Here is a 27207-nt window from a genome sequence, read left to right as displayed (position 1 = left end):
AAGTGAGCAATGCTTGGAGGGCTGTAAAGTACAACCCCGAAACTGTAAGAGAGAGTGGTAGCAACTTCATACACCAAAATGCTTGGTATTGTGCTCTCATACAGTGTGATTACTATTAAAAGTTACACTTTTATGTTAAAAAATATGGGGATTACTGCCAAAGTCATTTATAACAAGAGTTTAGCCTTTTAAGCATTTTTGAAGAGGAGGGCATCACAAATACTCTGTAACCTAAAAACAAATGCATTCTCATTTAAACTAGTATAAGACTATATAATGAGATTAACTTAAATTGTGTAGACACACCATCAATAATACCAGTCCTATGAATTAAATGCCATTATTTGAAATGCATATTCATTTACTTTCTAAAAAGATTTATTTTTAGTTTATGTATATAGCTGTTTTACCTGCATATATGTCTGTGTATGTACTAGTGTCCACAGGGGCCAGAAGAGAGCAGCCAATCCCCTGGAGTGAGTGCAAGCCATCATATGGGTGCTGGCAATCAACCCAGGACCTCTGGACAAGTAGCCAGTGCTCTATGCTGCTGAGCCATGTCTCCAGCCCTTCATTTTATTTTTATTTATTTATCTTTATTAGATATTTTCTTTATTTACATGTCAAATGTTATCCCCTTTCCTGGTTTCCTCCAACTGCCCCCTCCCCAATCATCAACCCACCCACTCCTGCTTCCTGGCCCTGGCAATCCCCCACACTGGGGCATAGAACCTTCACAGGACCAAGGGCCTCTCCTCCCATTGATGACCAACTAGGCCATCCTCTATTATATATGCAGCTAGAGCCATGAGTTCCATCATGTGTTTTCTTTGGTTGGCAGTTTAGTCCCAAGGAGCTCTGGAAGTACTGGCTAGTTCATATTGTTGTTCCTCCTATGGGGCTGCAAACCCCTTCAGCTCCTTGGGTACTTTCTCTAGCTCCTCCTTGGGGACCCTGTGCTCTGTCTAATGGATAGCTGTGAGGATCCACTTCTGTTTTGTCAGACACTGGCAGAGCCTCTCAGGAGGCAGCTATATCAGGCTCCTGCCAGCAAGCTCTTGTTGGCATCCGCAATAGTGTCTGGGTTTGGTGGTTGTATATGGGATAGGTCCCCAGGTGGGACAGTCTCAGGATGGTCATTCCTTCAGTCTTTGTTCCAAACTTTGTAACTCCTTCCATTGGTATTTTGTTCCCCCTTCTAGAACCAAATAACCCTATTATTTTTACAATAACACTTAGAATGTTTTTTTTTTCTTAGAAGGATGTAGCCTGAAGTTCAAATGTTTTAAATTTAACTTTATTTTTGACATTACCTTGTCCCTTAACAATGCCACCAAAGCAGAGTTTTTCAAATATAAACAGAGTGACTATAACATACAAGCCATTTCTTAAGATGCAAAACTTGAGCCTAATTTTGATCATAGTTCTGGAATATATAGTGTGTAGGTAGAGCAGAAGCATAGAGGATTCTGACACTTCATGAAAAGGTGACCAAAACAGCTACTGAGCAAACTGTTCCTACCTTCCTACCCAAGTACATCCTATTTTCTTCTAGTTCACTGTTTGATTATAGCCTATTTCATAAAGTCAAGGCAAGGGTTTCTAATTGGCATATACTAGCTATCTTCCATATAATAGCTATTTTCTATGTTTCATTTCAAAATGATAACAAAAAAAGAGAATTCTGTTATCGAAAGAATTGTTATGACAGTTTCATATCACTCTCAAAACAACTTTAATAAAAAGAGGAGTTAACATTACATCTATAAAGTATGAAATTCAAATATAAGTATCTGTTCTTACCTTAAATTTTCATTAAATCTTACAGTAGCTGCACAGTGGAAAATGACATTTGTAGAATCTATAATGATCTCCTTATCTTCTTCACTGAGAGCCAGTTTAGGTTGGGTGAGTTCACTGTTGATCGCTATAATTTTCTCTCTAAAATCTGGATTTTCATCTCTCAACCTGTCAAAAAGCTATCAAATGGGAAGATATTTATTCTATGGGTAGATATTTATTCTAGTCTACTTTCAAAGCCTACTGTAAACTCTTTCCCCACCAAAGACAGTTATTTTAACATTTTAGATTTCATGGGGCACAAAAGACTGCTCATCTTACAGACACAGAGTTAAGACTCAGCGAGTTCAAGAAGTGCTCCAAGAAAACAACACAAACAAGAAAACAAACAGCAACACAAACACTAACTGTGTGAGCTCTGGCTAAGTAGTCCTGCCTTCTGCCCACTAGCACTCCCATTACTACTTTAAGTTTACTGATACCGTTTCAATGTTCTAAAACATACTTCATGAGCAGCACAATTAAATAAGTAATGTCTCCCCCACCCCAATAATATTAATATATTAATAATATATATTCTATCTATGCTCTTTATTTCTGTTTCAAAATCATGGTGGGTTACAGAGTTCCAGGACAGTCAAGGCTACACAGTGAAATCCTATCTCAAAATAAAATAAATAAAAAAATAAAACAAACAAAACAAAACAAAACAAAAAACCCCAAAGAGTAATTAAAACCTTATTAGAAAATTTGGTCTATCATAAAAGAAAGCTTTTTTCTTTTCCTGATTCTAGTTCACTGCCATATTGCAGAAACTTACTAAATTTTTCCCCAGATTTACTTTTGAAAACTGAAGCAAAATACTAAGCTAATAATGCTTCACAAAATTCACACAAGCATGTTCTTTTACCCCCGCTTCTAAATGTTCAGCTCCCAAACTTACCTTGCCACTGAGGATTTCCTCCACTCGCTCTTGGGGTGTCTGTCCAGCTTTTTGCCTCACCAAAACATAGACTGAATTCACCCTGGGACAAGACCTCAGCAACTTTTCCAGAAGCACCTTGCCCAAGAAACCAGTGGCTCCTGTGAGAAGGATATTCTTGCCTTCGTAGTATTCTGGAATTGAAACCATCCTGACTGTGAGAGAAACATGACAACATTAGTTTACAAATGTATGTTCAATATTACTAGGACCTCCCAGTTTCCACATAAATATTTTAAAAGGTTGGCAAAAATCAAAATTGAATTTTGACAATAGAAGAATCCAACCTTTGGTTCATTATACTACAGTGGAAGCAAGAATGGATTGCAGCTCCCTCAAGAGCTAGTTCTTTCCTGGATTATCTCAGACAAATCACTCACCTTTTCTGGTCCCAAGTTTCTTTACTTCAGTTGTATTAAAAAGATCTCTAAAACTTCCTTACAATAAGAACTCAAATATTGATTCAACCTCTGTTAAACCCTGAATACAACTGAATGATGTTTCTGTTCCCAAAGAAGTTTATAACACTGAATGGATGTCAGCAAACTCACTCAGCTTGAATAACACTGACAGGTGTCACATCACCAGTCATCAACCAAAGGAAACAGGAAGAGGTAACATCGAATACTTTCTTCTACACATACTTGATAGTAAGAAAAAAAGTTGTGAAAAATACACAAGAAATTGGGGTGTGTGTGAATGGGGTGAGTATAAGAAGGTCTATGAAGTATGTTACTATATGAGACTACTACACTATATTGAAATCTAAACTCTATGCTATTTAGAAATCCATATGTATAGAATGAAATAGTAACACATGCCCGAGGGCATGCAGTACAATCAGAGAAGAGAAAAAGCTTCAATAGTACTTTAGTCTCATTTAAGCTGAAAAATGTAACAGATGCATGAGTTTTATGCCCTAGATTCTTCTAACTTACATGTGTTCTGAAGGTGTGGCCCATCTTCCCTAGACAAACGGGGCAACCACTCCTCAAAAAGGCTTCTCTTTACAGCAAATGGAGAGCATCACAGAAAACAACTGTACATAAGGCAGAGATCAATCGTGGGGAGCCCAGCTCCAACATATACATCTACATCTTTATCACAGCTCCTCCATCAGGGAATACCACTTAAGGGGAACGGAAAGATTTAAAAAGCCAGAATATCAGGAAGTCAGCCATAAAACAGTCTCTCCTGGAAATGGCTACATAAACAAGATCGAAACACAATGGGCAACTTAATGTGGGACAGGGAAATTTAGCAACATCTCACCCCTAGACAAAGAACTACAGGGAACTCCTAAATGCTGGAAGAAGGAGAAATATCCTCTCCCTTACTGATTGTCCAATGCAGACTGGTCAGTCTTGAAGCCATATATATAAAAGCAGTAAAAGTGGAATCAACAGGCTCCACCAATTTTTGCACACACATATATACATATATGGATGTAACAAATAAAACCAAAGGAAAAAAGGCTATCAATTTTAGAGTTGTGGGGAATATAGGAGGAGTTAGAGAGAGGGTAGTCAGGAATGGTTGGAGGGAGGAAATAGAGGGGGAAGGGATGCCATTTTATTTCAATTTTTTTTTAAATATAGAAACAAAAATCTATAGATAAGCAAAAGGAGTTTAGGATAAAACAGAATAACTTCTAGAAGAACAGATGAGAATGAACTGACAGAGAGGCCATGGTAGAAGAAAAGTAATGTAAGGAGGTCAGAGCTATATTTATCATCTCAACTGAAACCCAGGAGAAAACACCAAACTCAGGATCAACAAGCTGGATCAGAGTATGAAGTCATGGTACTCAAAAAGCATGCACAGAACAGCCAAACCACTCCTGTCAGTCTGATTTCCTGTATGAACACTGCTCCAGCCTTAATCTTTGTATGTTTGAGAAGGGAATCCAGATGGGTGTTTGAGACAAAACTCAAATAGGCTAAGCCTTAGGATCAAGGAGGCTTCACAAACAATATTAGGCTCTTATCACTCTTGTAGGCTGCCCACCAGAACTACTTTAATAAGACCCTGTTGCTGAAGACACCACATACACTGGTTGTAAGGCATAGCTGGAACCAAATTGGAAGCTTCTTCCTGTTAGTAAGCTTTCATTGTACCTGAAAGTACTATGCAGTTTGCTGGAAGAGTAAAGGAATCAACTGTCTTACTCAGCCATGAGCCCTAAAATCTGCAATACCAATTGGCCAGGCAAGATGTGCTCACCCATGCAATGGTGTATGACTGTTATGGAAATAACCTACTGCTTTTTACTTTACTGTATTTGAGGTCTACTCCACAACAGAGAATTCATATCTGGCACTGTAACTTGATCTAAAACCCCATGGCTACAGACATCTTAGACTCTAAAGGGGAAGCTTACTATTGTTGTTCAGGTAAATTACCTCGGCAACAAGCTGTTTTTCCAAATATCTACATTTATACCCAGACAAATGCTATTCTAAGATTCTGAGAACTTCTTTTTGCAATATACAGTAGTGAATGCAGAGATCAACAGTGGCTCAATGTGCTAAGAGTTAAGTGTCAGTTAAATGTGCAGCCCTCAACAGGACATTTATACCTCTTCTAAGACTCAAAACTTCAAGGAAAAGGGACAAAAGGAAAGTAAGAACTGGAATACAGGAAGAGGACTGCTGAAATGTTTTCTTCTGGGCATAGCATAGCCAATATAATCATCATGTCATAACAGCTATGGCTATCTGCCATAGGTCTAATCAAGACAGCCTACTAACAGTTAATAACTTACTCCTCCCTGCTGAATTACAGAATGCAATGAATAGAAATTACTGACAAAATAACTGAAATAAGCCTCCTAGTGATACAAGCAAAATTCAGCACCCATACCAGATAAGTTTGAACTAATAAACAAGTAATTTTTCAAAAAATCACTAATTTTATAATGTAGTTGTTAAGCCTCAGTAATAAGATTATGTAAAAAACAGCATTATCTATTTATTGGTTAAATACAATTACTGATATACAAATGATACAAATAATAACAATTAATTATTTAAATTAACAATTTTAGCAAAACCAGGCTTATATTAAGTATATGAAGGTTCATAGAAATAAACCAGAACTACTCCCTTACTGGCTGACAATAATTAAAAGCCCCCAAACACTCTCAGACTACTCCAGTAGATACAACACACACATGTAGTCCCCCTGCCCCTTTTATTTTCAAGATAGGGTTTCTGCACGTAGCCCTGGCTGTCCTGGAACTCTCTCTGAGGAGCAGGCTGTTCTCAAACTCAGATCAACTTGCTTCTGCCTCTCAAATTCTGGGATTAAAAGCATGCACCACCGCTGCCCAGCCATACATGTAGCCCCTTTACCTAGTAGGCTAGTCTGAAACTTTTAAACATAGAAATGGAGATGAACCAAAATAGTACTAATAGAGTAAAAATGTGTGTGATAACTTTGGAAAGCTTCCCAGCAGTATTTAGGGACATTTTCAAACAACAACATTATCTTTAAAAAGTCTCAAATGCCCAATGGTAGTAAAATGTAATTACAGCAACATTTTATATAACAATGCAGTTTTAAAGAGTTCTTAAATATTAGCCAAAGAATACAGATGAAAAAAATAATATAGTCTGTGAGATTTTCTTTATTTACACACACACACACACAAAGTCAAGATATCTCAGGGAGAAGGAAGGGGCACAAAGGAGGCTTTATGGGGATATAATTCTTTCCACTTCCTTGGTACAAGTTGACTATATGAAGTGAGCTTACCTTATGATTATTCACTAATAAAGCTGTACTTGTAAACATCTGCTTAGAATTGAAGTTTTTTTATATAGCATCTCCTATGTCATTCCTACTCTGCATCATCCCTCCTAAGTAGTCCTCCACATTTTTTTCTAATTTTTATTAGGTATTTACTTCATTTACATTTCAAATGCTATCCCCAAGTCCCCTATACCCTCCCCACTGCTCCCCTACCCACCCACTCCCCCTTCTTGGCCGTGGTGTTCCCCTGTACTGGGGCTTATAAAGTTTGCCAGACCAAGGGGCCTCTCTTCCCAATGATGGCTGACTAGACCATCTTCTGCTACATATGCAGCTAGAGACACGAGCTCTGGGGGGTACTGGTTAGTTCATATTGTTGTTCCACCTACGAGGTTGCAGATCCCTTCAACTCCTTGCGTACTTTCTCTAGCTCCTCTATTGGGGGCCCTGCGTTCCATCCAATAGCTGACTGTGAGCATCCGCTTATGAGTTTGCCAGGCACTGGCATAGCCTCACAAGAGACAGCTATATCAGGGTCCTTTCAGCAAAATCTTGCTGGCATGTGCAATAGTGTCTGCATTTGGTGGCTGATTATGGGATGGACCCCTGGGTGGGGCAGTTTTTGGATGGTCCATCCTTTCGTCTCAGCTCCAAACTTTGTCTCTGTAACCCCTTCCATGGGAGTTTTGTTCCCAATTCTAAGAAGAGTCCTCCACATTTAACTGGATTCTAATATATTCTAGTTCATTCCCAATTCTTTCAAAAGTGCTGTACATCAATTATCCTATATGTCAGATATTTACATTATGATTCATAACAGTAGCAAAATTAGTTATAAAGTAGCAACAAAAATAACTTTATGGTTGGGGTCACCACAACATGAGGTTGAGAAGCACTGGTATAGGCCTCGTTAGAAGTAACAGTATTTAAAGCATACTAACTACAAGTATACTACCTGAGTCTGGCCCAAGAACTCAAAGACTTCAGTCTGAAGCTGGGTGCCGCTTAGGCATTATGCTTACAAGAAAGACAAGCACAGCTTTACAAAGCCTTAACTCATAAGGAGCCCAAAACCTTAAACCTAAATTCTGTTACTTAGTGCATTAACTGTTAAGGTGTTCACGTACCCACAACACTCTAGTTCATTCCCAATTCTCCAAAGACACTAAACAGAGCAACAAACTACCACCCTAAGGCCAAATCTCTCCTATTCCCTGGTTTTGCATAAAACATTTTATTGGAATAACCATAAATAACCTAGAATTTCAACCTGCCTACCTTTCACTATAACTAACAGTTACATAGTCCCATAGAGTTGTATAGTCTCAAAGCCTAAAATATTCCACCTGGCCTTTTATAGAAAAAGCTTAGACAAAGATACTAAGTTTGTGTTCCTGTTCTAAGAATGCATTCTGATTTATCACTGTCCCTTAAATTCTTGACTCAAACACTGACACACTCACAATATTCCTAGCTATTATACTACTCTCTCCCCAGAACCTAACACTAAAGTAATGGTCTCTACTGAAAATGATGGTCCCTAATATTGCAGACAAAAGAAAAAACAAAACAAAACAAAACCCCCATATGAAAGATTTAAGTGGTAAAGCCACATAGACTTCTGCTGTAATTCCTCTACACACTCCAACACCTCAAATGTCTTTACCAGTCCAATTAGCAACAAAGTTCAGGATACCCCTCCATATCTACCCTTCTTTAAATATATCATTCATGTGTGCTCCTTGGGAGCCACAAATGAACACTTCACCAGAACTTCTCAAACATTAAAGTACACAGAAATCACCTGGGGGCCTGTTAAAATGCTGATTCTAATTCAACTGGCCCTTGTGATCATGGGGCCTCTCTCTGAACTGACCCATGTCTACTACCAGCTGATAGAGCTCCTGTGCCCCTGAGTAGCAAGTCATTTATAATGACTTGGTTATTTTTGCTGTTGTTTTTATATGTTTGTTTTGTTGTTGTTTTGCTTTTTAATATTTTTCTTACCTATGTATTTTTTTTTAATGTATGAGTATTCTTTCTGCATGCACACCTTCATGACAAAAGAAGCCATTGGACTCCTTTATAGATGTTTGTAAGCCACCGTGTGGGTGCTGGGAATTGAACTCAGAACCTCTGGAAAAGCTGCCAGTAGTCTTCACCTCTGAGTCATCTCACCAGCTCCATAGAGATTAGTTTTAATGAAAAGAAACTGAAGTATCAGAATATTCCCTCTTTCATTCATTCCTCTTGTACAAAGATACTCACTGACATCATATATCCACAATGACATGAAGCAGTGTTTCAAATTGTTCTAACTGGTAGAGCAAGATTCACTTTTATCTAACAGATTTCCAATAACTAATAAAGGTTTGTTCCTTTTTTTTTTTTTAAATAAAGTGTACAAAAGGAACAGAATCTTAATGAGGGAATGGAATTTGGCAATGTCTATAAAAATGCAAATGCTTATTACCTCTTGATCTTGAAAATATTTCTAAAAAGTATCCCCCAGTTCTTCTTTCCACATGTGTGAAAAGGCTGTACCCACTGCAGCAAAGTGCAAAACCCTAATGTCCACTTTTACAGAGGAGCAGGTAAAACTTGAAATGTTCCTCTGGTGGTACATTCTGTATTTAAACAAAGAATAAAGTGGTGTGGGATTGAATATATTGGTATAAAGTAGCAATTCATGATTAAATAACCCAAGACGACATTAATATCATATCCCTTCCCCACAAAGTTCAGGGTTTTTTTGTTTTGTTTTGTTTTGTTTTGTTTGTCTGGAATATTAGGGACTAACTAGCATTCTCAGTAGAGACCATTACTTTAGAGTTAGGTTCTGGGGAGAGAGAAGTATAAAGCTAGGCATACTGTGAGGGTGTCAGAAAAGGGATAACAAGTCTTGAAAAGCCCTTTATTTATTTATTTATTTATTTATTTATTTATTTATTTATTTATTTATCCATTCATTCATACATTCATTCATTCATTCATTTATAGACAGTGTTCTCATTGAATTGTCCAGACAAGCTTAAATTTGTTACTCTTGTGCCTCAACCACCCTAGCAGCTGGGATTACAGGTCAACACCACCAAATCTATCTTTATTCATGTTTAAGCTCCCAATCTGGTGTAATTCTTGTATATAGCAGCATAGTATATACAATGCTGGTTTATCATTAATTCTTTAATTTTGTTTATTTTGTTTTTCTATATCTCAACTGGAAGATCTCTTGTCAGCAGCAGACAGGCAAGATAGTTAAGCAAAATGATCTTTTAACATTTCTTAAGTTGTATGACTTTAAAAGTAAGATTTAAGCTAGAGAGATGGCTTATAAGTGAACATACTGTTTTTGCAGAGAACCTGAGATAGGTTCTCAGCACTCCCTGGACAGCTCACAAGCCCCTGTAACTCAGCTCAAAGAGATCACATGTTTTTGGCCTTTGCAGACGCTAGCACTCAGCTGCACATACCCCCCCTCCCAATTAAAAACAAAATAAATCTTATAAAAAAAAAACTAAACAAAAAGTAGTTTCAAATATTCCCTAAGAGGAAGAGATCCAAAATATTCTAAACCATGGGTCAGCAAGATTTCCATAAAGGGCTAAAAAGTAAACATTTTCAGTTGTGTGACCCATAGCTCAGAAACAACTTTGCAACTTCTATTATAGCATAAAGTGGATTGTGTTTGAAATTGTTTGTCATCCCACCAAAACTCATGCTGCAGTTTAATCTCCACTGTGAATTATTAAGGGAATAGAAATCTAATCCAGCTATTATGTTTAGACATACACATACATTCCCTATCTCTTGTCATATCTTGTCTGTCTTGGGACTTTGTGAACAAGGAAGACATCACCATATGCAGCTCCTTGAGCCTTCAACTCTAAGCTAAATAAACTCTTCTTTATAAATTATTCAGTCTCAGATATTTCATTACTATAATGTAACATGGACTAGGCAGCAATAGAAAATAAACAAAATGGTAGGACTATGTTTCAGTAAAATTTTTTTAAAAAATTTCAGAAAGCCACCATTTGCAGACCATGGTTTGCCAAGGCAAGTTCTAAACAATAATTTCTAGTATTTCACAAGCATTCAGGAAAATGAAACATGAATGAGAAAAGCATCACAGTTCACAAATACAGTCTAGAATGCACTACTACTAACACAGGAAGAACACTACCTAACAAGGCCAATGAGTCATACAGCATCAAATCAAGCCAGGCATGGCTCTACCCACACTTATTTCACACTTCCAGCCTCTAGAACCATGAGACAATAAATTTCTATTGAAATAAGGAGCCAACTGTATGAAGACTTGTAACCATCACCCTAAAAAACTGATAGAAGGCCAAATGTCATAGTGACTATAATTAAGGCCCTAGGCAAATGGTCTTCTAAAGATTATGCCTAAGCTTCATGTTAAGATAAATATGCATTTTTCCCAACACACAGGAAGACAGCTGCAGCTACAAAAATACATTCTGAATACTTAAGGCTGGAACAGCTTTTCAAACAAGAACAGGAAAGAATAGGAGAAACAATGTTTTACATACCAAAGATGAAAGATCACAAGAAGGTTGGGAACACAGAATACATCATCTGGGTACATGTGCTTATAGATTATACATCTGTATGTCATCAAATACCAATAAATAGCAGCAGATGCAGAAAAAGTAGTATTCTGGTTTAATGTCACTATTTAATGAAGTAATTTATAACAACCACTTAATTCTCTCACAATTTCTTCAAGTCAGGAATTTAGAAAAGGTTCCACAAAACAAGTGAACAGACCTGGTTCTTGATCTTAAGTGTCATTGCCTCTTGCAACAAGGCAGCCTGAGCTCCATGACAGCACAGCAACCTCAGGCTACTTAGACTGCTTACAGAGCTGCCAATGTGCTCACAACCAAAATGTCAATGTCCAGGCAGAAGATCACGTCTTTCCTGACAGTCAGAAGTCACTACAGTATAACTTTTTATTGACAAGTGATCTAAAGACAGCACAACCTCAAGAGATAAACACTACCTCACGATGCCAAGCATTCTAATGGTTTGTGAATGAGGCTAGAATGGTGCCTCAAGCTGTGGGTGTGGCTATAGGATCCCCTCACCCAACTGGGCTCATGTTTTTTTACAGTCCAGTGTCCAAGAAGAAAAAGATGAAGATAAATTAAATTCTGAGGACAAGTGTCTCATCCCTTTTAGCCCTCACTGAACACTACCTTTAACTACAGCTAGGACAGCAGGTGAGTGAGCAAGCAAGCACATGTGCAATATGCAGTTACATACAAGCACAGCCTGGTCACAAACTCCTCTTTTGGGGGACATGTCCAAGATGAGTACCCACAAAGCAAACTAAGCATGGTACCCCCAACTAAAAACAATCCTAGGCTTAATGCAAAAAGAACAGAGTGTGGCCTGCAGGGATTTATTAGAAACACTTAGGGGCTCCATAAGATAGATAGGGACCCTCAACAGGGCCAACAGTACCTTGCCTTAGTTGTTCAAGGAGTCTCTGGGTCCTTTCCTCAGTCACCAAATCTACCAAAGGAAAAAATAAGAACAATTTAGTTTAACAATCTGTTTTTGCTTTTCAGTGACGGAGACTGGCCCCAGTGCCTTGCAACACACATTTTAATAAACCCTAACTGACTTCATTTTCTATTCTATAATCAAATTATACTTCATAGCATAAGACAAATAAAAAATCCAAGGATCTTTTGTTTGTTTGTTGATTTATTGCACTGAAACAGAGTCTTGCTATGTAAGCCAGACAGGCCTTGCATTCAAGAGCCTCCATCTCCTAAATGCTAGGATTATAAGCATATACCATGTATTATAAAAAGGTTGGTTTCCTATACCAAAACACCCAAAAAAGGCTAAAAAAGAAGAAACAAAACAAAAGGTAGACCATGATTATATTCAGTTTCCTTGTAAAGTTAGAGACAGCTTTAGAACAGCAAAATAACTGATGGGTTAATATTAGATTTTTTTTTTAAGTTTTTTTTTTTTTTTTTAGATTAAGGAAGAGTGAACTTTTCATACCGAATGAAAAAGGGGGGGATGTTTCACTATTATAGCTATAATCTAATAATATTCCAGGAATTCAAAAAACAGCTGAGAGCTTCAGCTTGGTAATACACAACTTTTACATGGATGACTCCATTTTTATTTATACAGGGTATATAGGAATCTTACTACAATGACTTCTTGTCATTTTTATTTACCAAATGAGTACAGCAAATAATTGGTGTGTGTGCATGTATATGAGCCCACATATATGGAGACCAGAGTTCAACCTCAGGTCCCATTCCTAAGGAACCACCCACTTTGTTTTTTGAAAGTCTCACATTAGCCTAGAGCACACTGAATAGGCTAGGCTGTGTAACCCAGTGAACCCCAAGGATAAGCCCACCTCCACCTCCCCAGTACTGGGAAAACATATACACCACAGCTGGCTTTTTGTGGGTTCTGGAAATCAAACTCAGGTCCTCATGCTTGAGAGACATGCACTTCACCTACTGAGCCATTGTCTTTCTCCCCACATTATTTTTTAATTATATATTTTTTTTAATTTAATTATTTTATTTTTTAAGCTAGCAAAACTTTAAAAAATATGTTTCATGGGCCTCATACTTTCAAACGTTTAAACACACTGACACACACGCATACTTATACACACACACACAAAGTTCTGAAGGCACATTGGAAGACAAAGATCTAGTTAGTGTCTTTTGACTTCTATTTTGCTAACTACAAAAGGTAAACTAATACTTATTAAGAAGAAAATTGTATGTATATAAATATACAACATATTTTGAGCACATGTACATTATGAATGCAATCTATATGTAGTCTTTTAATTAAGAAAGTATAATACAGACAACAAATAAACAACCAAAATGCAAACTCAAAATGTACAAACTATGGTCACACAGCATAGAACAGTGAGCTCTTTGTCCTCTTCTCAAAAATTAAGGCTTATCAGGCAGTTTTCCACAGACAAAAGAATAGCTTTAGCATCTTGGATAACATTTCTTTTTTCAATAAAAGATGCTAGTGTCCAACTCTGTTGTAAGCATCCATTGAAGTAGACATAATAGCCACTCTGTTTGTCTACACAGACACTGATATAGCAATATCTGTATTCTATGTCCCTAATGTTTAAGGCAGTTGGTATTGAGAAATCTCAATGGTGCATTAGATTAGTTCTTGGTCTATTACACAACCATTTTGTACAGTGATGTCCTTCTATAAGCACAACACTTTCACAAGAACAAGAATGCTTCTAGGATCTTATTATCCTGAAAATTTTAGATGTGGAGACCCTATCTCAAGAATAAGCAACTTATACTACATCAGAGAGGAAGTACCAATTCTATGACATTAAAATTATACACTTATAAAATATTGTAAAATTTTCAGTATTATACATTTTCTTTTGTTTCAGTTTTTAAACTTAAGGTCAACACTGCTAATTACGATAAAACCTATAGAAAATGAACTATGTCCGAGTTCATACATAGCATGATAAAAAAAGAGTACTAAGTAGAAAGAAATGACAAAAAAATAATACAAACAATCCTAACAGTTGAGTTTAGTACGGTGGGGGGATGAGAATCATTTTTACCACTTGGAAAGATATATTCAATTCCATTTCAGGGAAAAAATTCTTCAAAGAAACTTGCCCATTAAGTCAGTCATATGTGATTTTATTTTAGACAAACTACTTTATAGACAAATGAGTAGGCTGTATTTACTGCTTACCTTAATAAAAATGTTTCCATATTAAGAAATTTATCTTAATATTTTTAGCTTCAGAGAAATAAAAAAGTATTTAACACAAAAGTAAACTATTACCACTTCATGTTATCAAAGATGTAATTTCAAACCTTGTCAAGCCTGCAAAAGAAACTAAAATACTCTCTTTGGGTTATAAAGTCATGAAGATTGATACTGTATATAATGTATTTCATGACTAATATTAAAATAATGAGCTTAAATTGATGTTAAAGAAAAATGTACACTTTAACCCTAAAATATTACATATAGATTGTATGACCCAAAATAGAATTAAATTAATAATCATGTATCTTGAACAGTCTAAAGTTTATTAAACTCTATTTACAAAGTTAAACTTTCAAAACAGGGTGACAAAATTGGGTATTCTACAAACACATCCATAACTGCAAGCATAGTTCTGACTCAATATGATTATCACATTGAATGGCTTGTATGTAATCCTTAAAGCAGGAAACTGTTCTGACTCCCTGTCTCAGAGGTACACTAGACTTTATCTCTACTCTTGTATTACTTCTTCATAAGGTTTCTGAATCTGTTTTTAAGGTTAAACCTAGAAACAGGGAAGTTTTGTTGTGAAATGAGGTTGGGAAACTGTAAACTATATCCAATCAGATTAGTGAAAGTAGATTACCATATCAAAGACTACAAGATATCTAGAAATAAAGAAACTAAGTGAACTTCAAGTCAGGTCCTTTACAAATTTCTCAACACACCTAGGGAAACAATGCTCATTTGTGATCATCAGCTCAGCCATCTAAGTAAAAGTTCTCTAAAACTGGGACAAACCTCTGAATATAAATCACTTAAGAAAGGACGATTGTCCTTTGATGCATAAGGCTATATATGAATAACAATGTTCACTAGTTACCAAGAAAAAATTATCAAAATTCATGAAAGAAAGACTTCTATCTGTATTCAAGTACTGTCTGGTTACTTCAGCTAGTAATGCTACCTCATCTGATACTCAGAAACTATGATAGTAATTTTCAAGAGATACCGTTGCCAGTTAAATTTTGCTGTCTTTACCTAATTATGGTTTTCAATTATTGTCTTGATTTTTAACTGAAAAAAAAAATCACCATTAGATTAGATTCACTGCCAATTTAGTTATAGTTATTATTAAACTTCTACAATTTCATCATTGGTTTTCTAAACAAGATTCAGTTTTTGTAATTCAATTAGGAACTACCATACTCCTAATGAAAATTCACCCAAAGCACACTTGTATCTGAGTAACAATTACTATTCCACTAGAAAGTTTAAAGTTTAAAAAGCTTCAGAGTCACTCTTACAAATCCTTGCTGATTTAGGGGATATAAATGTGGGGGAGGAGCCTTTTCTCTGGCCACAGCAAACAAAAGTGATAAAGAATTCAGAATCAGGGCCATCTGTATTTGGATGCGAATGATCCTTCTGGTCTCTAGTTCTGAGTGAGAAGGAATATTTTCAAGGAGGTCTTTAAAGGATTAAATTCTATTATGTCTTCTCAAAAATCAGTATCTTTTAAGACACAGCATGAAGGACAGGCTATGTAAAAGTCACAAGGATAGTAATGTCTAGTGATTTTCTGGATTTCTAGTAGGTTTTCAGTTGTAAAACTGAATTGAGTACCTGGCACCCTAAAATAAGCCTTGTAACCATTAACAATATTAAGAATGCAGCAGAAATAAACATTTGAGACTATATAAACTCAGGGCTTTCATGGTCAAATTATCAGTCATAGTGCAAAATACTAAAACATATTGGTCTCTATATAACTAAGACCCATAATGAAAAGATAGGCAAATTAAAAAAAAAAAAGTTTCTGTGTATGAATGTGGGTGTATGAATGCCATGGCCCATGAGATCAGGGGAGAACTTTCTAGAGTTAGTTCTCAACAAGATGTGCTGCCCCTGAAAAATCTGCTTCTGTCTGCCTCCTGTTGCTTTAGACTTACTGGGATGACAGATGAGAATCAGCCCACCTAGCTTTTTACATGAGTTCCAGGTATCAAACTCAAGTCACATCTTGCACAACAGTTTTTTTCCTTAAGTCATCTTCCTGGCTCTAGTCAAAATTTTAAAAAAGTATAAAAGACTTAAAAAGATTCAGTGTAATCAGTTACTACACACTACTGGGACCACCATGATCGTGTTTGGGCAAGCCAATGAACATCTCTGGTTTCTTGCTCAATTCACTGAGAGGCCAGATCACTTATCATCCTCTGGCTCACAATGTCTCTATTTCTAATTACTATCCATTGGAATAACTGTTTCCTAGTCTTGCATTTGATACTTTGGGAATTATTAACTCCAAAAGGTCACCAAGGTTATCACTTTAAAGCAATTCACCTACTATTTACAATCTATCAATCGATTTATCAAATGTCCCATTATTTGCCAATTTACCTGCTTCCTCTCTCCTGAAGATTCTGCTTATGGTAACGACCTAATATTATTATGACCTATACTTTAAATATAATTTGCAAGGTTTTAAAAATCACATGTTTCTAAGAAACATATTGAAACCATTCTAAGGGGGTGATAAGTGCTTATGGACCTCACAGAGTTTCATGATCAATCCCATTGGTCACAAACCCTGAATTACTTTCAACCCGGATGTGAACTTCAAAAACAAAACAAAAAAAAAAAAACAAAGTTTTTTTTTCCCTCCACAAACCTTGTTGTTTAAGAATAAATTAAAGAATTTTCTTCTGCTGCAAGAAAAATAAAAGGTATTTATGCATTCTACTATATTCCACTTTCTGTTCATTCAAGCATACACTGCCCTACATCCTGTATACAAAAACACTATACATACACCTATTCCAAAATGTTTTGCAGTTACTTCTAAACTATTGATTGGCTAAATATGATGGCTTGTACCTGTACTCCCAGCACTCTGGAAGCTAAGGTAGAAAGTTGGTTAGTCCAGTCAGTACAACCCATGGAAGAAGACCTACTCAAAACAACAGTTAAACAAAAGCCTGGCTATGGCTTACTTTTCCCCAAGAATCCAATTGATAATCTAATTGGTCTACTTTTTAAGCTAGTATTTGCATGATACATTTCATAATTTTATAATTCCTATTAAATCACTTACTTAAAGGCAACCATAATATATAAACTAGAGCAGAGTTGAGTTTTCTGCCTAACATTAAAGAATAAATTATTAGCTAAGACTATATAGTTCATAGGTAGACAGAGCACTTACCTAGCATAAGCAAAGCCCTGGTTTCAATCTCTAGCACTGCACAAAGGGGTATAGGATAGCAAGCCAGGATCCACAGACCTCAAAGAAATTTTACTAAGCTTTCAAAGGAAAGTTGGGGAACCACTGAGCTACAGCTGAGGTTCTGAACATTTTAAGAAGCCACTAAAGTTATATCAAAAATTAAATGTAGTGTTTTCTTCTAAAGAGACAAATCTTTATGAAGATGCTCGGAGAGGTTCATAAACCTTAAGAACGCCTGAATTCTAGGAAATAAGTTATTCTTAGAATATTTCCTAAGAAGCCATAGTATAAATTCCTTCAAGTCAAAGATATCTCATGAATGTTTATACCCACATCTCTAAGAATTCCATGAAATGCAATAAACTATATATTTCAAAATTCTAAGTTTCTGAAGTAGTTAATACATGTGTATGTACACAAAAGAGAAATAATTTAAAGGCTCCAAGTGATTTATACCTAAAAGCTGGTGGTACACACCCACTAGTACTTTAGCCAAAGTGCATCGATTATTACATGTTGGCATACAATATTTATAGGATACTGGGCACTTTTTAATGGAATGTGCCAAACAATCCCCCAGGGACAATGATACATTCACAAAACATTGTGCCTTGATTTTCAGTACAACAAATGGCTTTTTCTAAGAACTGAGACAAGATCTTCACTATGTCCATAATATCTTATTTGGGTCTAAAAGATAAAAAGCCACAGATTAAGATATATTTTATTCTATAAAGCCAAAGTTAGATTTTTTTTATCTGTATGCATAAATAAGTGTAAGCTCCTTTACCACCTACTATTCCTCCTCTCTCAACCTATCTAAATTCTACTTAATTTCAAAATAGTTCAATTCACTACCCATTTGTAGTGCACAGTCCAACTTAACTACACTGTTTCTAGTACACATATTTAGGCTCCCTCCTAACACTCTACCTGCCCCAGGGCACCTTACTATATCTGATTTCTCTTGCACAATACAGTAGAAAGCAGAGTTTCAAAATACATTTATATGAAAAAATGTCCATTCCATTTCGATTAACATGTCTATTAGGCTGTATGGCAATAATTTTTTTTTTTATTTCTTTAATTTGCTTCGAAATTGTGGGGAAAGTGAATGAAGGTACAAGCTATGAAGCAATATAGACCAAAAAGTTCCTAACTTTTAAAGCTGGTGGAAAATAGAAGGATGCTTAAAGTCAGGTTCACGAGTTTTCTCCTTTGTACATTTGTTAAAGAGAGCTGATTTAGTTTTGCTAAACACATTTATTTAGGCGAAGGTGCCTTTCAATGAAACTCCTCTCTCTGTCTCTCTCTCTCTCTCTCTCTCTCTCTCTCTCTCTCTCTCTCTCACACACACACACACACACNACACACACACACACACACACACACACACACACACACACACACACGGACACACACGGACACACACGGACACACACTGCCACCAGACAAGAGGCTGCCTGGAAACTCACTATGTAGACTAGACTGACCTTGAACTTACAGAGATCCACTGCCTCTGCTTACCAAGGGCTGAGATCTGGCATTTTATTGTTGTTGTTATTTATAGTCCTGGGGACTGAACTCTAGACCTTACATACACTAAGTACTTTTTCTGCCACTAAGCACTGATGCTAGATTTTCAACAGCTTTTTAAAAATTATATGTACTTTACCAACATGTTTTTATTAGCTCAGATAAGAGATGACATTTATCTATTTCTTTACTAACAATTTAATGAGTATCTGCTAAGATAGCCTGTCTCAGTAAATGTAAGATAACATAAGGAAATCACTCTTTATGATAATTAAGAACATAACCATATACTTAGGAATACATGTCCAAAATGACAGGAGGAAAGAAAGGGAGATAAAAAGGGAAAATGAGGTTAAAAAAAAAAAAGCAACAATCATTTTTAAAGTTCTCCCTGCCATGGTGACAGATGAAGAAGCTAAAGCTGAGAAAGGGGAAGTTACTTGCTTACATTTAAATATGAAATTGCTGACAAGGCCAAAATTAAACCTCAAACCTACTGATTTAAAGTTTGATGTGACTAGTCTACATTTTGACACATTTTCCACACCGTATTAACTCAAGAGAATGAGCAATAATTTAAAGAAAAATAAATGAATGTTAAATAAAAAAGGGGAGGCTAGGAAGAAAATGAAGACAATAAATTCTAAAAGCATTACACATTAAAAACTACATGCAACTCCCGTACTTCCTCAATTCTCAGTTATATTTGACTTTAAGATTCAGGATCCATTTCTAACATTTTAATGTTATACTATTAAATTTATCTTCTTTTTAAAAATACTGAAATATAGACACATATCTCTAACACAGGAAAATATAACATAATCAACCCTGTACGAAACAAACTCACTACTACATATTTAGAGGTAGGACCACAGGGCGCAAACACCTGCAGCAGGAGTTTAGCATGGTAGCATATACCTTTGGTCTCAGAACTCAGAAAGCAAAAGCAGACTATAATTGTGAGTTCAATATCAACCTGGTCTACCTAGTGAATTCCAAGCCAGCCAGGACAACACAGATTATGTTTCAAACAAAGTTGGGGAGGGGGCTGAGACCTACCTATCCTTTAAAGTATTAAATAACTATTAAATACTAGAGGCTATATGACACTTTTTTTCAATTACAGATATTAATATTAATAAGCCCTTATCTTTGTGAGTTTAAGAAACAAAACATGGGTTTGGGTTTTCTGGGTTTTTTTTTTTTTTTTCCCCTCTCATACAGGCTCTTGCTATGCAACCCAGGCAGCTTCAAACTCAGAATCCTCCTGCCTCTGCCTCCCCAGTGCTGGGATTACAAGCACATGACACCTTGCCCGGCCAAAGTGAAGACTATATCCTAGTTCTGACACTTGGCTCTCTAACCTACGTTTTCTGAGCCCCATTCTCCTCATTTGTAAAATGCAGCTCGCACATAAGAAAACAAAAGGTAATTGTGATTATCTATTTAAGGAACATAACAGTGTCCAGATGAAACAGAAATCACACGTATACTTATTCCACAATTTCTACATGCCAAATGAAGATTAAAACTAAATGGATTTATAATATTGCTCCCTCTTCATGTATGAGATTGAACTCAACCTGCACTGACCCTTGGACAAATCCTCCTAGTTTGCTTGGGAATAATTACTTGCTAAACAAAGAACTATTTGATTGATATGTCTCTCTTTGAATTGGGAATACAAGAGTGAAGTATGTGTGACATTTGTATGTGCCATGTGTGTGCATTATACAAGTGTATCTTCTACATATGGAAGCTAGAGGTTGACACAGGCTATTTTCCCCAGTTGCTTCTCTGCTTTATTTTTAAGACGAAGTCTCTGATTAGACTAGCAAGCCTGCAAGCCCCATGGGTCCCTGTCTCTACCTCCCCAATACTGAGATTTCAGCCATGTAATGTTCCATAGGGTGCCGAAAATCCAAACTGTTTTCATGCTTGCACAGCAAACACTTTACTGAATGAACCATCTAACCAGTCCTACTGGTGAACTTTTAACTGTTTAAATTAATCAGTTAAAAATAAATGTAGCATTTTTATACTGTTTACTGAACTGAAACTATTAGGTCCATATCAAACCCAACAAGGGAGGAACTAAAGAAACTATGTATGGGAAGAAGGAAGGATGTAAGGCTAAAAGAAACAGTTAAATTTGATCCAGTTCTATGAGTGGTTCACAGCTTTCTTTTAACCTTAAGTTCTTTTCTTAATCTCTAAGAAAATTAATGTTCAGAAAAGTCAGGACCCTATCTATCTCTATGATTCAAGGTGCTTTAATTACCTAATCCTTCAGATTAAGCAAATGTCATCTTTTAGGATGTACCATTTCAATTCACAACAACTCGGTCATTTCCAACATCAGAACATGCTTTCCAAAATAGCTCACATGGAAGAGATGTCAAGTAAGTCCATCTCTGCTCTCACCCCAAGCTTAGACCTATGTAGTCTCAACTGACCCATTTCTGTTGACTAGATGTTATCCCTTAATGATAAAAACAATGCTCATTTTTATCTGAATTTTTTTTCAGTACAAGCATATTAAATACTCAGATCTTCTTTAGTCAAAGACTAAAACATTACAAGGAGCCCTGCTATGATTTTCCCCCTGAATGTGACCACAACTATGACCACACCAAGCATGAGTGCTGACCCATATCATGATTGACTTCAGTGATCTTGACACTACATTTACATTTCTTTTTTCCTTATTTAACTCAGTGGCTTCTTTTTAACCATCTTTCTTCTCAGTCTCTAGGTCTTTCTTGCAAAAAAGTCAGCTCTAGGCTTCTCTAAACAGCATACTCTTCAGTGTCTACAAAATCTTTACAAGCACTCTTTATCCTTCTTTACTGACTTTGTTTTGTTTTTCAAGACATTGTTTCTCTGTAACAGCCCTGATTGTCCTGGGTTTGCTTTGTAGACCAGGCTGGCCTGAACTCAAAGCCCACCTCCCTCTGCCTCCTGAGTGCTGGGATTAAAGTCATGTGCTGACACTCCCAACACCACCCACCCCCTAGCCCCCATCCCTCCTCTACTGACTTCTTTTATAACAGGCTCGGGTCTGACCTTTGGAGTTTCTGGTAAATCATGAATCTCCAACATTTACCAGTGTCTGTCATCAAGCAAATGCTCAATTAATGTTTACTGTCTGATTCTGCCAAATCTGACTTGCCATGTAATAATAGCTGGTGTGACCTGAGGCAAGTTAAATCTGTCTGAACCTCTCCCTCATCTATGAAATACAATCAAATAATGATACTTGGAAAGCTCATAACAATTTCTGGCACAAAGTAGCAACCAATAAATTTCTAACTATCAAAAAAATTGGGGGTGCAGATATGCCCCATTTTCAGTCCAACCGTTCTGTTCCTTCGAGCCATCACAGGGAACCAACCAACCAAGCTGCAGGAAGAAGCTTAACTGATGACTACATATCTAACCATTCCTTCAGACAGATCTGTAATTGGACTTAGAAACTATTTACACTTGTGAGGTTTTTTTAATCCACAGTCTATTTATACTTCATCCAAACTACTGTAATCATTCTTGTGTCTAGCAATAACCCACACACCAACTCCTTGTGCAAATGATCCAAAGTTCACCTTTTCCAAAAAATTTGCCCTTCTCTTGAACTGTCTCTCTGCTTACAGGTAACTCAACCCTTGGGAACTAGATTATACTAAAGGTAAAATGTAATTACAGTAATGTGTTACCCACAAATACCTTCTCTGTCCTAAAGAATGATCCATTAGCTAAAATTCTATGCTGAGCTGGTGAATAAGGAAACATCTATACAACTGCTCTCTTGAATTCTGCCCTTCACTGTAACTCTTCACAGGCCTTTTGTCCTATCTTCAAGCAGAAATTATCTCTCCCATTTAAATCCACTGAAAATGTGGTCCCCTCTTCTAATTCTACCTGCACCCTACAAATAAAAGCTTCAAAGAGGAAAGCACTGACAGCAACATACATATACTAATGTCCTTCTTAAGTGAAAATATTTTTGTTTATTTAACTACAAAACTAGTCTCAGAATTGAAAGCAACTGCTCAACAAGCATAAAACAAATTCCACTACATTAAAAAGATTACTCATTCAGAACTGCACAACTACACTCACACAGTATCACTTTTGTTTCTGTAAGACACCTTGCACTATTTTCATACCATATTACCCATACCCATAACCAACCAGACCCTTTAAATGTTGCCCTTAGCACTTTTCTTTAAGAATTAATCAATTTCGAGTCAAAAATCAAAGAATACTTAATACCCATTACTTCTAAGAGCTAAGTTTGTGTGAGCTGTAGCAAAACAATCAGATGGATCATCCAGGGGACAGTATAAAGGCGAGATCATGATCAGTCTCAGTAGCTAAGCTGAGTGTTCCAAGCTGTCATCCTGAGATTCTCTCTCAACTCTGTTCTCTCAACTCACTGCACTGTTCACAAAAGATCCCCGCCCTTGAGCAAGCACACAGAAATCCACCTTGACTGTTCCTTGTGTACTTTCCAAGAAACCAAATAACGCCTTCTAGTCAGACACCCTCCATCCACCCCTAATCTAAAATCCACTCCTCGGACACCTTCCGGTTTCTGTGTGTACCTTCTCACACTCCACATGCCCTGTCCCCATTGGTCCAGAGACCTTAACCTTCAAACCCCAAACCAATTCTCCATCTCTCAGCTGATTTCTCCGCAACGCCATTGATGCCTACTTCCCAGGGGCCAATCCCATTCCAGAGCAGGGGCCTTCTCACTGGACGCCCTCTCAAGAGCATCACCCCTTCCCCATCACTTTCTTCCTCTCAATCCCAGGCCGCCACCCTCCTCCGTTAACTCGGGGCCCCACCGTGGCCGCCTCTGCGCGGCCTCCCCCCTACCCCCCGCAGGCGGCACTCCTGCCTCCCCGGGTTGCAGGCCAGGGACCTCTACGCTCCCTCGCCGCGGCCCCGGCAGGCGGGAGGGCGGCGGCCCGGCCACGCCGCGCAGGGACAGTCCCGGCAGAGAAGGCGCCCCCGCCTCCGGGCGGCCTCGGCGGGGCGGGGGCGGGGCGGTTCGCAGGCCCCACCTCAGCGCAGCCCGGCCTAGGACTCCCGCAAAACGGCTGCCAAGTACGGAGGGGCCGCGGCCGAGCCTGCGACAGAGCCCGTGCCGCTCACCTCGACGCGGAAGCTCGGGCCTCGTTCTCCCCTCAGCGATGGCTACGCCGCCGTCGCGCTCTCCTCACTCGCTTTTCACCGCCCCCGACCGGCTGCTGAAGAGCGGACATACAGCGGTGCGCCCATTGGCCGGGACCGCTATGGCGTCACGGGTCCCGACCGCGCCTCGGGGTCTGACTGGTTGGCGTGGCGCCTCTTTTCCACGTCTGCTCCTGATTGGCTCTCGCTCACACTCTTCCCGGGAGAACCGCTCACCCTCCACTCTTCTTCTGCCTCCCACCCCAAACCCCCCGGGCCGGACGGCCAATGGGGGAGCGGAGAGAGGCCGGGAAGTGGGCGGCTGGGCGGTGTGGTGGGGGAATGCGCAGCCAATGGGCGCGCGCCGCACATCCCCGCTCGGCAGCGCCGCCCCCGGCCGCCCGCTTCCCGGAGGGTCGCGCCCCGGACCACGCCCGACTACCCTGGCGCGGGAGCCCAGCCCACGCTAAAGGTGCGGGACCAGTGGCAGACGCGAGAGCCCGCCCCGCAGCCATCGCGGCGTGCTGGAGTACTGCCAACGTGCACCCTGGCGCGCCCCAGATGGGGCCGGCTACCCTGGGTCTTAGCTGAGTGTGAGGATCCTCCCTGACAACTGCCAGCTTGGTTTCTTCAGAATGTGGAGCCAGCACTGTACGGACCATCTGAAGGGCCCATAGGGAGGATTGGAGCCCGCGTCCATCCTCCCCACGAGACTGTCCACCTAGTCCTTCCTCCTCCAAGATAATCCTGTGCAAGATGTAGGGACAGTGAGAGAAGTTTCAGTGTTGGAAGGTGGGGCGTGTGCTGAGGGCTAGGGTGCACGGGAACTTGCTGAGTGTCGCAAGCAAGAAGGTAGATATGCGTAGTTAGTATAACAACTTTTATTTCGTTATGCTTTGGATCATCACACAATATAAACACTCTAAATTCCTAACTCCGGTCCTAAGCCTATCTCCCCAAGGCTGCTTACATATGCGATGTATCTTGGCTGAAGGTCAGGTCCAGTCTCAAACAGAAATTTCTGATTCCGGGGGCAGGATCCTGGATGAGATTCTCCAGCCACAGGGCAAATCAAAGAGGCATCTCTCCAGATGTGCAGAGCAGAACATTGCTCTTGGTCTCTGCTTATATACTGTCCACTGGGCATCGTGGAGTTAGTTCTAGGACTGTATCTTGTTATCTTTGTGTGAGTGATGTCAGGGAGTTCTGGTAATCTGGTGCAGCCTTGGGTGTAGTGGGGATCCTAACTACGCTATTTTTACATGCCTAAAAAACATTAAAAAAAAAAAAAAGAAAACTATGTCATTACAATGTACAAGCTGGGAACCTGTTTTTTCTTGATGTGGTGGTGGTTACCCGGGTGTATGAAGAAGATTTGTGACTATACAGAGAAACCCTGTCTCAAAAAAAATCAAAAAATCAAATAAAATAAAATAAATAAAAAATAAAATAATAGAAATAATACTTAAGAACTACAAACCACTATGGGTATAAGGGATTGCCCTTTTTGTAAACTGTATGCTTTTTTATTTGACAATCTCATATGTATGTCGGAGGCATTCTAACAGATACACCCCCATTAATCATCTCACTCTAAAGCCTCATGCTACTTCGATGCCTTTTTTTAACCCCCGAGTTTAATTATGGTTGCTTGCATGAGTGTATCTAAAGATGGGTGGGGGGTATTTACCAGAACATAGGCAACTTATTATTGAAACTTGGTTCGGAACTCCAAGCCAGGTTGGGTCACTTGTCCTCAAGGCAATTAAAAGTCATTAATAATGGAGAGCATAATAAGGAAATTTATTCAACATGACCACATCGGTAGGAGGGGCAAGGAGATTCAGTGAATTGCACCCACACACACACAACACACAGTCTGTCTTCAGTATCCTGAAATAAGATTAAAGTTTAAGGGCCAAGGAGATCCACGTCTATGCAGTCACAGTCAATGTGTTATGTCACTCGCCATTGGCCCATCATTGTCTGGGCTTCAGTCTCATCTCATAACTTGGTCTGGCACATTGTTAAAACTCTGTGAAATCTCTTTCTAGAAAGCTAGTTCCCTCTCTGGCTGGCCTCTTTTTTCCCCCAGCCTGAGATTTCTAGGGAAATTCCCATTTCTGTATTCTGATTGAGAAGTACAAGTATCTCTTTAGAATAGCTTCAGGGTAGACTACGGTGCCAGGTGATTTCCCTTGGGGGTTTGGGGGCTTGGGGGCTTGGGGGCTTGTTTTGTTGTCCACCCCTGTTGGTAGTATAAAAGCACTCACAATACTCTACTTCCTCTCACAAATCTTGTTCACATTCCTCTGTCAAAGGCTGTACCTCTGTAGAACTCTAACAGACTGCTTAGTTATAAGGCTTTACAAAAACAAAATTACCACAACAGAAAATAGTTAGCTATAAGATTGTATAAAACCACAACAGTACATCTGTTTGGAAAATGAAATAATTACATATAGATTTGTAAATATCTAATACCTATCAATCTTTAAAAGGCTTGCATAACTTAAAAAGAATCACGTAGAGCCAGGAACAATTACTATCACAGCACAGAAGAATATAGAATCTTACTTCTAAAGCAAAATTTAAAATTTCTAGTTTAGTAGAGTAAGTCTATATAGGTCTTGGCAATCAAATGTTTAAATCTCTTACAAAATCAGGAAACAGTACTAGTTAATACAAACAGATAATACACAACTATATCTCATATATACAATAGCAAAATATACTTATTTTACCAGAGCAAACAGACATATATTCAGGTTTCAATTAGCCATATTGACTAGAGAGCAATTTTTCAAATGTGATTTTCAGTCTGTAAGACACCAAGAGGTCAGCATTAGACCATACTTGTAATGAGACCTTTTAACAGAGAGTGGGAGGATTCCAAAGGCCCATCATTATTTAGTTCAAACAGATGTTATTT

At 38.3% G+C, this 27207-nt stretch overlaps 1 protein-coding gene across 2 annotated transcripts in view; it reads right to left on the bottom strand.

Annotated features, from left to right (window-relative positions):
• The window catches only part of Far1 (fatty acyl-CoA reductase 1), a 54116-nt gene extending 29755 nt beyond the window's left edge, over positions 1-24361 (bottom strand). For both annotated transcript variants that reach the window (XM_021193583.2, XM_021193575.1), the window contains exons 1-4: positions 24258-24361; positions 12032-12082; positions 2744-2937; positions 1804-1979 (exon numbers count right to left, since the gene is read on the bottom strand). In XM_021193583.2, coding sequence (XP_021049242.1) covers positions 1804-1979; positions 2744-2932 — 365 coding nt within the window. In that variant the 5' untranslated portion in view covers positions 2933-2937; positions 12032-12082; positions 24258-24361. The remainder of the gene's footprint in view (positions 1-1803; positions 1980-2743; positions 2938-12031; positions 12083-24257) is intronic.
• Between the last annotated feature and the right edge of the window lie 2846 nt (positions 24362-27207).

The sequence above is a fragment of the Mus pahari genome, chromosome 1 (assembly GCF_900095145.1).
Source record: "Mus pahari chromosome 1, PAHARI_EIJ_v1.1, whole genome shotgun sequence".
NCBI classification, from domain to species: domain Eukaryota; kingdom Metazoa; phylum Chordata; class Mammalia; order Rodentia; family Muridae; genus Mus; species Mus pahari.
The sequence above is the reverse complement of the archived record's forward strand: the minus strand, read 5'-3'. Positions and strand labels throughout refer to the sequence as shown.